This window comes from Coregonus clupeaformis, chromosome 17 (assembly GCF_020615455.1).
Source record: "Coregonus clupeaformis isolate EN_2021a chromosome 17, ASM2061545v1, whole genome shotgun sequence".
Lineage (NCBI taxonomy): Eukaryota > Metazoa > Chordata > Actinopteri > Salmoniformes > Salmonidae > Coregonus > Coregonus clupeaformis.
The window spans coordinates 41,416,992-41,433,537 of NC_059208.1; the positions used below are offsets into that span (position 1 = coordinate 41,416,992).

Here is a 16,546-nt window from a genome sequence, read left to right on the forward strand (position 1 = left end):
GGGTGGTCACCAACTAAATACTTTAATACATGTCAAAACAAATTCCATATTATCTCTGGATCTTGTTAAATGAAACACTAATCCATTAAATCTCACTGGGCTCACTTGCCTGTTTTACTTCTCTGTCTCACGCGGCCCTACCATGGGGAAGTCTTTGGGCGAAGCCAATGACCTAGTTTTGTCCAATAGCGTTCTGCAAAGGGCAGAGACTGACCTAATTTGAACCAATCGTAGCGAGGCAAGGCTGCCGGTAGGCAGCATCGAGCGTGCCAGGGCCATGTGCTCCTTCGAGAGCAGGAATGGTTCTTAAAGTGGTAGGGAGATATTTTGTTTCGGCCAAAACACTGATTTTCACATTTTGGGCGGATTAAATGCAATATTATTGATGATTTGAATGATTTGTTTTAAATTAATTTAAATTACAGAGATAGCCCACACCCCAGGTAGCCTACAAGGAATTTATTGGTAAAATCTTTGAAAATAAAGAGAGGCTACTGGACAGTGCAAAGCAATTCCATTCTTGTGTTGGCATAGGATTGGCTACAGCTGTGGAGTTTGTGTAGCCTACAGGACCCGTGATCATAATCAATTAATCAGATATATATGTATGTTGGTCCATTAATCTCATAGTTACTGGTTTAGTTTTATGATTGACAGTAAAGTCAACCACGTGTTTCATCGGTTCCATCACCAGGAGGGGCGTTAAAAGTTATGCAGGAGGCGACTTGTTATAGTGGGCGTGGTTTGAGTACAGTCTTCAACAACTCCTTCTGTGACCGGTTTGCTTATGAAGGGGAGGGACTCATGAATGCTGTTTGGGGCGTTTTAGTAGGTGTGGATCATGAATATTAATCAGCCTCTCCCCCAGCGCCAATTCCCGGTGAGCGGTGATGTCACGAGAGCGGTGGGTGTTCATTCCAGTTGACTCTTGCCGCGCCGCGCTTGGATGCTTCCTTGCTGGCAGCCTACAGAAAGGCAGGGAGAGAGTGAGTGAAGGTGAACGACAAAAATAACGACAGAGAAAGAGGGAGGGAGAGAGAGCGACTAAGTGGGAGAGGAAAAACAAGGGACATCAACATCTATACTACTCTCATGTTGTTGGATATTATTTGACGAAGCCTTTACCCCCTCATATCACCCCCCCCCCTCCACACACATTCACTTATTTGAGTTTTGGGACTTTACGTAGGACTACACCTTCAATGCTGTCCGTTATATTCTAGGCATTGCTCCATAATCCATTTCAGTTGTTAACATTTTTGGGGGAATATTTTTGTCCAGGTCAAGAAGAAAATCAACTCGGTGTGATGCCTATTATCCTCAAATAAACGGACATCATCATCAAGCAAGGCATTTTTCGTCTGAGCGCTGAAGTCCAACTTTGTTTATCTCATAGATAGAGGCTGGGATAAGAGATTTACTCTTAAAGGGCCCATTGCATCTGGCAAGATTATTGAATCGAACACTTTTATTTTACCATGGACAATTCTTTGAGGACATCATTTTCACTTTTGATTTTTTCATGGAAAGTTGGAAGAGCAACTATAGTTTATATTTGTCATGTCGAATTTCACTATTATTCTCTAGCACTTTCTTAATTCATATTTAGATTGGCTACCATTCGGTGTTCGAATGAGGTAAATAACAGTTGGTCTAGCAGTGTGTATTCAGCTGCCCACCTGTCCACCTTTTTAATCATCACGTCACTGTGTTGTGAACCCGCTGACAGCCAGTCAATCATTTGTGGATTAATCGGATATATTCCGCCTTCATTCCACCGTGGGAATCAACGGCGTACCAATGTCTAGGCCGCTCACACAGCTCCTACCGCCTGACCTCCTGGCCGGAGCGAGGCCACAGTTCGGTACGGGTAACCTCGCGGGCAGTGTCCCGACCGGCGGACACTTGAACTCCATGGCCAGCCTCAAGACTCTTCTACAGCTGCCCATCAAGGCTGACCAGCGAGCGAAAGACTGCTGTGCAATGAAAGGTGAGGTTTGTTATGTGTGTGGTGGGGGCAGTGAGGGAGGGAAGGGGAAAGTTCATGCATATGAAATGTTAAAATAAATAAATACACACACACACAGGCTGGCCTGCAATCTTTATTTTCATTTCGTTGGTTTGGTTTCATGTTTATAAATATAAAGCGTATAGACTTGATAATTCTTGCTTTGTCTTGTATCATGCATTACTTATGGCAATAGCTTCATATTTGTAAGACAACACAGCAACAAGAACACACACGTACACACACAGCGTAGAACATTAGTGCTATTATCCTTCAATAAAGACCTTCAATAAGGTCATAGCTCATGATATTGATGTACACTGAGTGTACAAAACATTATGAACACCTTCCTAATATTTAGTTACACCGCCTTTTGCCCTCAGAACAGTCTCAATTCGTCGGGGCATGGACTCTACAAGGTGTCGAAAAGTGTTCCACAGGGATGCTGGCCCAAAGGGGAAACTGTTGAGCATGGAAAAACAGCAGCATTGCAGTTCTTGACACACTCAAACCCGTGCACCTGGTACCTGGTACATGGCACCTACTACCGTACCCAGTTCCTTTGTCTTGCCCATTCACCCTCTGAATGGCACACATACACAATCTCAAGGCTTAAAACTATTTTGTTAAACCTGACCCCTCCCCTTCATCTACACTAATTGAAGTGACATCAATAAGGGATCATAGTTTTCACCTGGATTCACCTGGTCAGTCTATGTCAGGGAAAGAGCCGGTGTTCCTAATGTTTTGTACACTCAGTGTATAAGGATGTCTAACACCAGTTCTCAATCCAACAAACATTGATTTTCACACTAGATCCATTTTAAATGGTCAAATGTTAACTAAATGTAAAAATTGTAGATTTCTGCCTAAATAGACATACCCAAAATAAATTATTTATCATGAGTGCCATAAGCAATACCTAGTAATTATACTGCCAGAAAGATTAAAATCTCACCTTTCTGGTAAACATCTTTACAAGTTGCTGAGGTGTAGTTATTTTTTACCGACACAAGCTCAAATTCACAGTACTTTTATGATGGAAATGTGAAAAATCATGGATGATTTTCTTCCTATTCATGGGTTGCATGTTCATTACAATATTGTTTTGAATGTTCACTTTGGACTGATGCCCAACTGAGCATTCTACTCAATGCATCGTCAATGAGCGCTGATGAAGATTTAATCAAAAGTGCATTACAGTGCCTTGGAAATACAATGCCATTCAAAGGGAGGCAAATAATTTGTAGGAAAACCTTTTGTCATCATTTTGATGTTGCCAGATTGACTTTAGATGCAGTACAATTTAGCTAAGATTGAGGGGAGGTCACCTGATTTTAGCTAGCTAAGGTTAGCATTGCTAGCTATTGTTTGACGAACTTTGCTAGCTAATGACAACATTGCCATCTGTCTAAAGTAAATTTGGCGACATGATAATGCTGGCAAAGTTGTTTCCTACTAAACATTTCACTACTTTAGCAATGCCATCGTATTTCCTGGCACTATAGTGTAATTTACACTAAACAGTTGTTAGCCTCCGTCCAGAATGACTGGGCTTATCACGACTTTAGGGCACCACTATTGCGCCGCTGGTAGAGGGCAGCTTGAGAACGTTCATAACAATGGTATGACGCAACCGAGTGACGGAGGTGCAACCTATGAATTCAACAAAAGTGGGGAAATAGGGCTTGACATTATTGAAATGCTTTCTAAATATAGTAACAATCAAATGATAAATTACTTACTATAATATTCCACCTTTCTTATAACTGTGAAATAAATATGATCACACTTAGTGACAGTACAAAATTGGCATCATTTCATATAACTGACGACAGACAATTTTCTGCCCAGCGACGCAGAGACGGCATTCAAACGCCTGCTAACTTGTTACAACTTCAGCTTTAAGCACGAAGTTGCTCTTTGAGCAATTGAAAGTGGTCTTGTTTAAATTCTACAAAATGATTTTGTATTTTTTCATGTCGAGAGCTCTAAATCCATCTGAGAACATCACAGCGAGATGATACTGCTTTTGCTGCAATCGCTAGGCTTTCCCGTTTCATATGCCATATTCATTGGAAGTGGAGCTGCAAGGTTCACAGCCAGAGGAAATTGATCCTTTGTCTTGATAGGCCAGAAAATGTGATGTGTCGCTCCCTATGCAAATTAGGTGTCAGATTTCACATACTGCATCTCAGATGAGTGAGGAGAGCAGCATGTGGAGCGGGACAACCAGAGCTTTCACTGAGTGCGCAGCAATTTATGTTATGCCGTTCGCAGAGTGCTCTGTACACAAAAATGACGGTCGGAACCGGTCCAGAACCTAAATAGGGGACTTAACGTTTAAGTTAAAGGGATGTCACAACCTCAGTCAGCTTCTGGCTGTACACAAACAATCACATTGGCTAACATCCTCCCCCTGGTGGCTATATAGTTGAACAACATCCCTCCACCATTTACATGGATGGTCTTTGTGTGAGAGATGATGCTGACCAAGACTGACAGCTCCTCCAATGGAGTCCAAGCACAAAGGGCCTACCAGCATCAAGTTCACCATCAGAGCATGCATAGTCGTGGTGCATCACTAATGTTAAGGGATGGAGAAGGGTTTTATTACATGAGATGGAGTCGAGTGTTTTTTGCATCCAAAATAGTTAGTTGCCTGTGGCTTCGATGCATGATGCATTTCCCTTCGAACAAAAACAGTACATTTCTCTCCCTGGTCAGCTTGCTTTGTTCGACGCCCTCATATACACCCACTCGCTGTGCGCATCTCTCCTCTCTCCCTCGTCTATTCTCCTCTCCATCCTCTAGCACGTTTACCAAATCTCCTCATTCACTCCTCTTGCACTTCTCACATCTCCCTCACTCCCCCTTCACTTCTATCTCTTTTCTCGTCCCTCTTTTTTTCTTTGCATTGCATATCTCTCTATCTTCTATCATTTTCTCTCATCTCCTCCTATTTGTACTCCCTCTTCTTTCTCTCCTCACCCTCTTTATTATCATCTGCTATATTTCCTCTCATCCCCCAATATCGCCCTATCAGCCATCTCTCCTCCTATCTGAATCTCTTTAATCTCCTCTTCCCTTTCCTTTATCAACCCATCTCCTCTTATATTCATTCCCCCTATCACCTTGTTCTGTCTCCATCCCCTCAAATTACTCCTCTGTTCCCTCTCTTCTCTCTCTGATTTTGCATCGCTTGTTTCTCCCTTTCTCCCCTCTCCCTTTCTCTCCTCTACCTTTCTCCCATCTCCCTTTCTCCCCTCTCCCTTTCTCCCCTCTCCCTTTCTCCCCTCTCCCATTCTCTCCTCTCCCTTTCTCCCCTCTCCATTTCTCCCCTCTCCCTTTCCCCCCTCTCCCTTTCTCCCCTCTCCCTTTCTCCCCTCTCCCTTTCTCTCCTCTCCCTTTCTCCCCTCTCCCTTTCCCCCCTCTCCCTTTCTCCCCTCTCCCTTTCTCCCCTCTCCCTTTCTCTCCTCTCCCTTTCTCCCCTCTCCCTTTCTCCCCTCTCCCTTTCTCCCCTCTCCCTTTCTCCCCTCTCCCTTTCTCTCCTCTCACTGCTTTAATTTCTCATGTCTTCTCTATCCTCTCTCCTGTCAGTCTTGCTTATTTAGCATTCCTTTTTTTTCTCCACTCTCTCTTCCCTCCTACATGTCTCGCTCCTCTCCATCTCCCATCTGCGTGTGTGTGCGTGCTGACAATTATGTGCTGTGCTGTCCAGAGCCGCCAGTACAGCCCTGGTGTGATCATCACACTATGAATCAGGCCTGTCACCCTTTCCCCTACCCCGTCTTCCCTGTCTCTGAGAAATCCTCTGCCTCTGCCTAGCTCTCAGCGGGGTCACACTGATAGTCATCCCCCATTTTTGAGCCCCCTCTCCTTGCTCATTAATCTGATTTCTCTCGCCTCCCCTTATTACCCTCGCCAAGCCTTCAACTCAAGGGGATGAGGGCTGAGACACCAGATGATGCCACCTCTGCTAATAATGTTACCATAGCATCTCATTCTTTCCTCATGATGTTAGCCTAGCATCTCACTCTTTCCTCATTATGTTAGCATATCATCTCACTCTTCCTTCATTATGTTAGCGTAGCATCTCACTCCTTCATTATGTTAGCTTAGCATCTCACTTCTTCTTCATGATATCAGAGTAGGATTTCAGTCCACCTTCATGATATTTGCATAGCATCTCACTCCCTTCCTCACATTTGTCAGGCAGCCTGTGTGTGAATGGGAAGACTGCTGCCACTGTTGCTGATGCATCCATGTAATGGCGGTTGGTTGCCTGCAGAGCTGATGAGGGCACGAGGCTCCCAGGCAGATTATGTGATGATAAGAGACAGCAGGGATGAACACTGAAGAGGCTGGATTGTTGCACTCAATGACTCTTCTTTCTCTCTCTCTCTCTCTCTCTCTCTCTCTCTCTCTCTCTCTCTCTCTCTCTCTCTCTCTCTTCTCCTCAAAATGCTATCTCTCTCTCTCCATATCTCTTCTCTCCATATCTCTCTCCATCTATCTCTCTCCATCACTCTCTCTCTCTCTCTCTCTCTCTCTCTCTCTCTCTCTCTCTCTCTCTCTCTCTCTCTCTCTCTCTCTCTCTCTCTCTCTCTCTCTCTCTCTCTCTCTCTCTCTCTCTCTCTCTCTCTCTCTCTCTTCTCCTCAAAATGCTATCTCTCTCTCTCCATATCTCTTCTCTCCATATCTCTCTCCATCTATCTCTCTCAATCACCCTCTCTCTCTCTCTCTCTCTCTCTCTCTCTCTCTCTCTCTCTCTCTCTCTCTCTCTCTCTCTCTCTCTTCTCCTCAAAATGCTATCTTTCTCTCCATATCTCTTCTCTCCATATCTCTCTCCCTCTCTCTCTCTCTCTCTCTCTCTCTCTCTCTCTCTCTCTCTGTCTCTCTCTCTCTGTCTCTCTCTCTCTGTCTCTCTCTCTCACTATATCTTCTCCTCAAAATGTTCTCTCTCTTTCTTTCGTGCTCGCTCTCTCTCTCTCTCTCTCTCTCTCTCTCTCCATATCTCTTCTCTCCATATCTCTCTCTCTCTCCATCTCTCTCTCTCTCACTCTCATCCTCAGAATGTTCTCTCTCTTTCTTTCGTGCTCTCTCTCTCTCTCGCTATCTCTTCTCAAAATGTTCTCTCTTTCTTTCGTGCTCTCTCTCTCTCTCTCTCTCTCGCTATCTCTTCTCAAAATGGTCTCTCTCTTTCTTTCGTGCTCTCTCTCTCTCTCTCTCGTTATCTATTCTCAAAATGTTCTCTCTCTTTCGTGCTCTCTCTCTCTCTCGCTATCTCTTCTCAAAATGTTCTCTCTCTTTCTTTCATGCTCTCTCTCTCTCTCTCAATTCAATTTCAATTTAAGGGCTTTATTGGCATGGAAACGCTATCTCTTCTCCTCAATGTTCTCTCTCTTTCTTTCGTGCTCGCTCGCTCTCTCTCCCCCTCCCCCCCCTCGCTCTTTCCCTCTCTCTCTCTCTCTCTCTCTCTCTCTCTCTCTCTCTCTCTCTCTCTCTCTCTCTCTCTCTCTCTCTCTCTCTCTCTCTCTCTCTCTCTCTCTCTCTCTCTCTCTCTCTCTCTCTCTCTCTCTCTCTCTCTCAATTCAGTTTCAATTTAAGGGCTTTATTGGCATGGAAACGTATGTTAACATTGCCAAAGCAAGTAGAGAATAAACCAAACTCAAATAAACAATAAATATTAACAGTAAACATTGCATTCAGAAGTTCCAAAAGAATAAATACTTTTCAAATGTCATATTATGTATACATACAGTGTTGTAACAATGTGCAAATAGTTAAAGTACAAATAGGAAAATAAAGAAACATAAATATGGGTTGTATTTACAATGGTGTTTGTTCTTCACTGGTTGCCCTTTTCTTGTGGCAATAGGTCACAAATCTTGCTGCTGTGATGGCACACTGTGATTTTTCACCCAGTAGATAAGGGAGTTTATCAAAATTGGGTTTGTTTTTTCGAATTCTTTGTGGATCTCTGTAATCTGAGGGAAATATGTGTCTCTAATATGGTCATACATTTGGCAGGAGGTTAGGAAGTGCAGCTCAGTTTCCACCTCATTTTGTGGGCAGTTTGCACATAGCCTGTCTTCTCTTGAGAGCCAGGTCTGCCTACGGCGGCCTTTCTCAATAGCAAGGCTATGCTCACTGAGTCTGTACATAGTCAAAGCTTTCCTTAAGTTTGGGTCAGTCACAGTGGTCAGGTATTCTGCCACTGTGTACTCTCTGTTTAGGGCCAAATAGCATTCTAGTTTGCTCTGTTTTTTTGTTAATTCTTTCCAATGTGTCAAGTAATTCTCTTTTTGTTTTCTCATGATTTGGTTGGGTCTAATTGTGTTGTTGTTGTTGTTGTCCTGGGGCTCTGTGGGGTCTGTTTGTGTTTGTGAACAGAGCCCCAGGACCAGCTTACTTAGGGGACTCTTCTCCAAGTTCATCTCTCTGTAGGTGATGTCTTTGTTATGGAAGGTTTGGGAATAGCTTCCTTTTAAGTGGTTATAAAATTTAACGGCTCTTTTCTGGATTTTGATAATTAGTAGGTATCGGCCTAATTCTGCTCTGCATGCATTATTTTGTATTTTTTGTTGTACACGGAGGATATTTTTTGCAGAATTCTGCATGCAGAGTCTCAATTTGGTGTTTGTCCCATTTTGTGAATTCTTGGTTGGTGAGCGGACCCCAGACCTCACAACCATAAAGCGCAATGGGTTCTATAACTGATTTAAGTATTTTTTTGCCAGATCCTAATTGGTATGTTGAATTTGATGTTCCTTTTGATGGCAAAGAAGGCCCTTCTTGCCTTGTCTCTCAGATCGTTCACAGCTTTGAGGAAGTTATCTGTGGCGCTGATGTTTAGGCCGAGGTATGTATCATTTTTTGTGTGCTCTAGGGCAACGGTGTCTAGATGGAATTTGTATTTGTGGTCCTGGCAACTGGACCTTTTTTGGAACACCATTATCTTTGTCTTACTGAGATTTACTGTCAGGGCCCAGGTCTGACAGAATCTGTGCAGAAGATCTAGGTGCTGCTGTAGGCCCTCCTTGGTTGGTGACAGAAGCACCAGATCATCAGCAAACAGTAGACATTTGACTTCAGATTCGAGTTGGGTGAAGAGGGTGGGGCTTAAACTGCATCCCTGTCTCACCCCACGGCCCTGTGGAAAGAAATGTGTGTGTTTTTTGCCAATTTTAACCGCACACTTGTGTTTGTGTACATGGATTTTATAATGTCGTATGTTTTTACCCCAACCCCACTTTCCATCAATTTGTATAGCAGACCCTCATGCCAAATTGAGTCAAAAGCTTTTTTGAAATCAACAAAGCATGAGAAGACTTTGCCTTTGTTTTGTTTTGTTTGTTTGTCAATTAGGGTGTGCAGTGTGAATACGTGGTCTGTCCTATGGTAATTTGGTAAAAAGCCAATTTGACATTTGCTCAGTACATTGTTTTCACTGAGGAAATGAACTAATCTGCTGTTGATGATAATGCAGGGTTGCTGTTGACGCATATCCCATCCCCCCCCTCTCTCTCTCTCTCTCTCTCTCTCTCTCTCTCTCTCAATCTCTCTCTCAATCTCTCTCAATCTCCCACTAACAGACAAAGACAAGCCCCAGGACTCAGAAGAGGACTCCATGGGTGGAGGCCCAGGCGGCCGGCCTTCCCAGTCGGCCTTCCTGGGGCCCCATCTGTGGGAGCGCACGCTGCCCTGCAGCGACGGTGGCCTCTTCCAGCTGCAGTACATGGACCTGGAGGAGTTTCTGACTGAGAACGGCATGGCCATGCACAGCAAAGGTGGCAACGGCTCCAGCGCCAGCGCCCAGGTGCCCTCGCAGAGCTCCCTGCAGTCGGCCGTGCCCAACCAGAGCTCCCAGTGCCCGCCGTCCTCCCCTCCGCCATGTTCTTCTTCATCATCCTCCATGTCCTCCTCATCTTCCTCCTCCTCGCTGCTGGGCCTGGACAATGTGCCGCCACCACCAAACGGACTGCCAGGCATGATGGGAGGGCCCGAATGCCTACATGGTTAGTAGGGTGTGTGGTAAAGGAGGGGAGGGTGTGGGTGGGTGTAGGTATGTATGTGTGTGTGTTTGATTGTGTCCATGCGAGTGTTTGTTTCTTTTTGACCATATGTTTGCGTGTTTTGCGTTGGTATGTGTCTGTGCAAATCTTGTGTGCGGAAGATCGACAATGTTACAAGATGACTGGAACCGTCATTGCAGTAGTTGCACCATCCTCAACATGCCCTAGGTCGGCATTGGTGGGGGAAAGAACGGCAGTTTGTGGAGCTCAAAGGCAAAAACAAGTATGTAGGAGAGCCAATGGAACGGCTTTGTGCTTTATTCCAAAGTACAAATGCATCATTGTGCATTGATGCATCCGAAAATCCCCAAATCTCCTAACGTCTAGTGTGAAATTGGTGGCATGATGCTTGCGGAAGATGAGCATGGGACAGGGGACAAAAAAAATAGCAGATGCTATATAAAAAGGGTAAAAAGACAGGGTATAGTCTCAAACAACTAGTCCAATAGACTTTTCACTGCCCTTTATTTTGACACTTGTGGCTTTATGGTTATTAACCTCTTAAACTCTGACGCCCTCTGGTGCCATTTTCTAAACCACGCATAATATTGTATACTACCTTCATAAAGTACATTTCGTTTTCAAAACTACAAAACTACAAACACATGCTTTACAATAACCATCAGGGTGTACCCTTTCCATGCATACTAAATGTTTGCACTTTTGGTGACTTGACCAACATTGCATACTCCATGGGGTGCAGGGGGAGATTCTTATGACATTGCCAGCAGTAAGATTTGAGTTCGATTTCCAAAAAGACAAGGACTGTAGCCTTCAAATGATATGTCACTTTTTATTTTCTGACAAAACATTCTTGCCAGATCTGGTACCGGGTCCAAAACAACCACTCAGAGTTTACAAATACTTCATACCATTTTGCAGATCTGATAAATCATTGCAACAATCAGAGTGACACCTTAGCTTAGAGAAATAAACAAATTTAGGAATCAATCATAGAAATGGTGAGGTTAACTTAAGATCTCCCCTCCCCTCTTTTACCACCACAATTATTCATTTTAATGAAATGTGGAGAGGAAAGGGTTAAGGAAGACTCTGCAGTACAGTAAAAACTGCACAGAGAGAGAGACGGAAACCTGTCACTCTATCTCTCCCTCCCTCTTGCTCCCTCTCTCCCCTCCCTCTCTCACACGCTTGGGCCATGTGCAGGCGTCATGTCACGTGCCGATGCAGAGAGCAATGGAGCGAGAGAGAGACGGGAAGGGAGGGGCGGAGGAAGAGGGAGGGGTTGGAGGGAGAGAGGCATAGAGGGGAAGTAAAGGAGAGAGAGAGAGAGAGAGAGAGAGAGAGAGAGAGAGAGAGAGAGAGAGAGAGAGAGAGAGAGAGAGAGAGAGAGAGAGAGAGAGAGAGAGAGAGAGAGAGAGAGAGAGAGAGAGAGAGAGAGAGAGAGGAGAAAGAGAGAGAGAGAGAGAGAGCATAACATTGCATAAGACTAGCCTAGCATAAAGAAGCAGAGAGATTGACATTGCAGAGATAACACCACCATGTTGCCATACCAGTGTCTTTACACACTGAACAACATTGTGACATAACATTTCAGAATGACATGTTGTTGACAAAGACTGAGGGAAAGACTGCTGTGAAATGAAAGGTGAGGTGTATTGTTTGTGTGTGTGTGTCACAATCACTGGCCACTTTAATAATGTTTACATATCTTGCACTACTCATCTCATATGTATATACTGCATTCTATTCTATAATATTCTTCTGTATCTTAGTCCATGCCGCTCTGTCATTGCTTGTCCATATATGTATATATTCTTAAATCCCATTCCTTACTTTTTTGTGTGTATTGGGTATATGTTGTGAAATTGTGAGATATTACTGCACTGTCGGAGCTAGAAGCACAAGCATTTCGCTACACTCGCTATAACATCTGCTAAACACGTGTATGTGACAAATACAATTTGATTTGATTTGATTGTTATCTTGTGGTGGCTAAGGATAGCTGAAGTTTGTAGTGGCTGTTTAAAGAAAACTGAACCATGGATTACATAGATTACTTTCAGGGTGAGGAACCATCTAACATCAAGTTGTAAAATAGGGAACTACTACTTTAAAGATAATGCATATTCTACTGACTGAGGGTAATATAGTATGACATTGACCAAAGGTAAAAGAGGGGAGAGAGCAATGGCCATAAGAAAGCTTAGAGCTGCATGTAAAAGGTTGTTTACACAGCAGCATTGTTCTTGGATCAGTTTCAACTGTTTGCCCAAAATGGTTGTTATTAGGATTGGGCTTTGGTGCTGGTTTATCCTGGATCAGCCAGCTAGCTGCCAGCTCAACCCCATGATGACTGACTGATGTAGTCTCTGCTTCCACCTGGTGGCCGACCAGTATCACTGCAGCCACCATGCAGCAGACTGCTTATAAACATGTAATGTGTGATGATGCCACTATAAACACAGAAATAACGAATCCGCTTTACCTTATTCTCGGCATGCTGGAGGCTTTGAGCCTTCACCGTGGCCACGGTGTGAAGCATGTGACCAACCACAAGTTTGTTTTTGTTGGCCTCTCTCCATATAGGTGGCCAGGTCATGCCTCCTGACCTCTCGCCCTCCTCCACCACCTCCTCCTCCTGTCTCCCCGGGCCGCCAGGAGGCCCACTGGTCACCAACGGCACCGCTGACGTCATGGTGAACTTTGACCCGGACCCGGCGGACGTGGCGCTGTCCAGCGTGCCGGGCCAGGAGGTCTTCGACCCCAGGAGGCACCGCTTCTCGGACGAGGAGCTCAAGCCACAGCCCATGATTAAGAAGGCCCGTAAGATGCTGGTGCCAGATGAGCAGAAGGTACTACATTTCTTGCAATTCTTGGCTTTAAATGTAGAAGAAGCTTAAAGGTAAAGTTAGCAACATGATGTCATCATACGAAGCGGGGCAACTTCCTTCTTACTCAAGTGAATGACAATGGGGACATGCCTCAAGGGAGGGCACACATTGGGAAGGGGCAAAAGTGGCAAGTTTGAACTGGTATGTAGATGTGCATGCAATAACATGGTAAGAATGAGGTAGGAAACTTTCATATCGCTTTCTGTAGAGTAGCTAATTGTGACGGCATTGTTAGTAAGGCACAAACTTGTATAAAAACGTTATATACAGTACATGCTTCAAGTGTGCAATTACAATCCTCAGTTGTGACACCTCTCCTCCTTCCCCCCTTGCCATCACAAAACGGACCCTTCCTGCCCCTCTCCTCTCCTCCTCTCTTCCCTCCTTTTCCCCCACACACCCCCACAACATGCTTCTACTTTGCGGTGACTCCTGTAGGACGACAAGTACTGGAGCCGGCGCTACAAGAACAACGAGGCGGCCAAACGCTCACGTGACGCCCGGCGCCTCAAGGAGAACCAGATCACGGTGCGTGCTGCCTTCCTGGAGCGAGAGAACGCTGCTCTCAGACAGGAAGTGGCCGACATGCGCAAGGAGCTGGGCCGCTGCCGCAACATCCTCAACAAGTTTGAGAGCCGACACGGAGACTTGTGAGGAAGAAGAAGAAGAGGAGGGAGGAGAGGGTGAGAAGGCACTTTAGTTGAGGCGGTGCGCGTACGGCCTACGTAGACATGACGTAAACATTGTATGACACCTGGCGTATGCATCCATGTTGTGAGTAGCCTACAGTGTTGTAGTGAGTGCAGCCTCCATTTTGTGTATCTGTGCTATGCTGGTTTCACTTCCTGTGTCTCTTTGACAGGTTGTGTCACCTGGACGTCGTGACATCATTCAGCGTTTATATCAGGTGCATTGCAGTGTTTTTGCGGGTAATGCGCAGGCCATACGCGCACCAATTCAGATGGGTGTGTTCAAATCATACAGACAACTAATGTTTTTAAGATAAAGACAAGGAGACAAGCCAGGGGAGAATAGTGTAATTATTTCTATGACAAAACATGTATATTTTTGAACTGTACTGGGCAGGGAGGGAGGCATGGGCGAACTAGAAAACAGAGAATGAGCTATAACTAGAAGAGGAGGAGTAGGAGAGGTGGGCAGGAGAGAAGAAAGCAAAGAGATTTCAACATAGGAAAACTGTATATTTTTATATTTGCAAAGACAGACAGTTCAGAGGAGATTTTGGAAATAATATTTTGTATATTTTATATATGGGTGAGTTTAGTAGAGAGATAGGGGCTATATGAAGATGTTTTAACAATAGGGTAGATGGATAAATGATATATTTTGAACTTAGAAGCTGTTAAGATAGAGGGGTTAGAGGTCTGAGGTCGTAATAGAGAATGTATAATGGTTGTATCCAGGGATAACATGGCGGCGAGAGAGGAGATGTATCTTAGTTAAAGATTGTGGACATAAACAGATAGAAGATTAAATAATCATTGTATAGTTGTAATTTTGTTCTTGTGGGTTCGTTCAAGCACTTAAAGGGATGTTTTTTTTTTTTTTTTACTTCCTATTCATCATCTCCAGCACCTCCCCAACATCAACAAATGTGAAAATGGTGCGTTTCTATGTTTTGTAGTAAAATAGATAGAGGAAGGTAAGTGTTTCCAATTAGATCATAAACCAGTTAGTGGACAATTAGTAGGCAATTAGTAGGCAATGCCTACTCATAATTGGTTAAAATCACACGATGCACACCGATGATGTCATTGGAGGAAACACTTATCTTAGAAACACGCAATTTTCACATATGTTGATGTTGAGGTGGTGCTGGAGATTATGAATATGAAGTTGAAAAAATTTGAAATTGTCCTTTAAAGGGCAATTCCACCACTTTTCATCCTCATAATCATCATCTCCAACACCAAACCAGTGTCTACATATGTGAAAACAATGCGTTTCTATGATCTGTGGTTAAAAAGATAAGAAGAAAGGTGCAACAAGTTTCTAGCCCAAGTGAGGGTATTTTCTTGCTCCCCATGTCACCGCGAATCTCAGTGTTTGAAAATCACTGTTTTTAAAATGTTTAAACTTTTGATGATGTCATCGGGTAGAACTTTTTAAATGTATATATTTTTTCTACAAAACTTAGAAATGTGCTGTTTTCACATACATTGACCCTGGTATTGTGCTGGAGATAACAAAAATGAATTTGAAAAGTGGTGGAGTTGCCCTTTAATTTTTTATTAATTTTTTATTCCTTTATTGAATAAAATGTTTTTAATTGTGTGTCTGGCAGTGAGGGAGAGAGAGAGAGAGCGCGAGAGAGAGAAAATTAATTGAAATGCTACAGTCAGTGATCTCTCACGAGAACAGCTGCATCCACACAGATGTTTGTGAATAAATATTGCTCAAATGTGTTGCCAGGTATTCATGTAGATGGGTGAATATGTTTGGCTCAGACACAAACACAGACACACACACATCGCAAACAAACATGGCAAGCCACACAGTCTAATAAGCTGGATCAGTGACAACATATGCATTTTTACATTACACACACACACACACACACACACACACACACCTGCATGTACACACACACACACACACACTCTTATTTGTCCCTGAAAGCAAGCTGGACCTTGAAACACAGGGCCGGTGTACGATAGCGCACAAGCAGTCAAGGCAAATAACACTTCATCACTTTCTACAGCATATGCCAGGAATCTGTCTCTCTCCCTCTCCTGATCCATTTTGAATTGTGAAACTGGTTTAGAATTGATTGCCCAGGTTAAGTTGGCAGTGTTCAGCATGAACCTGAGCATGCTGACACTTAACACACCCCAAGTTTGATTATTATGATGATGATGATGATGATTATTATCATTTTTGGTGCTCATCCTGTTCCTCCATCTGAACATACACAACTCAACACAGTAACTGAACTGTCTATACCCTTTTATTTATTTTTATTTGTTCTTTATTTTGCGTATTGTATTGTAAGAGGAAGTCTTATATAGATTGACACACAAAAGAGTATGTCTATACCTCTCCTAAACAACTTTACCCAATGAAACAATGCACTTATGTACCATACACATGTACTATTAAATATTAAATACAAAAACTATTCTCTCACAAGATATGTGTGTATATGATATATGCTTGAACATGTGACTATAGATGTAATAATATACATAGCTTGAATATATAAATGTAGTATAAAATGATTGGAATCATTGTCAATTTCTCAGGCATTCTGGGGGATAAAAAATTATTACGATAAATCTTAACGTTGATTACAGAAGTTATGATTCTTTATTTTTTGTCCGGATACATTTCAGAGCTGGCCCATTTTGGCAGTACAATTAGGTAGAATTCGATGGAATTGTACTGCGTACTACCAACTCACCTTGGGAGGGAGATTCTAATAAAACCAGTTCTGGATTTTAAGGTCTTTGTTGATTTCAGACATAGCATTCAATGTTATTTTTTATTCTTCTTACTATTACAGTTATGATTGCTAGTATTATCATTGTTGTTGTTATTATTATTACTCTTATATTTATTTTCCTTGCTACAACTTTTAAGGGAGA

At 43.3% G+C, this 16,546-nt stretch overlaps 1 protein-coding gene across 1 annotated transcript; it reads left to right on the top strand.

Annotated features, from left to right (window-relative positions):
- Window positions 1-705: 705 nt before the first annotated feature.
- LOC121586416 (hepatic leukemia factor-like) lies at window positions 706-15,635 on the top strand. The gene is made up of 4 exons (XM_041903073.2): window positions 706-1,990; window positions 9,607-10,029; window positions 12,637-12,902; window positions 13,380-15,635. Exons 1-4 carry the CDS (start codon window positions 1,801-1,803, stop codon window positions 13,593-13,595), a joined length of 1,095 nt encoding a protein of 364 aa, XP_041759007.2. The 5' UTR covers window positions 706-1,800; the 3' UTR covers window positions 13,596-15,635.
- Window positions 15,636-16,546: the final 911 nt, after the last annotated feature.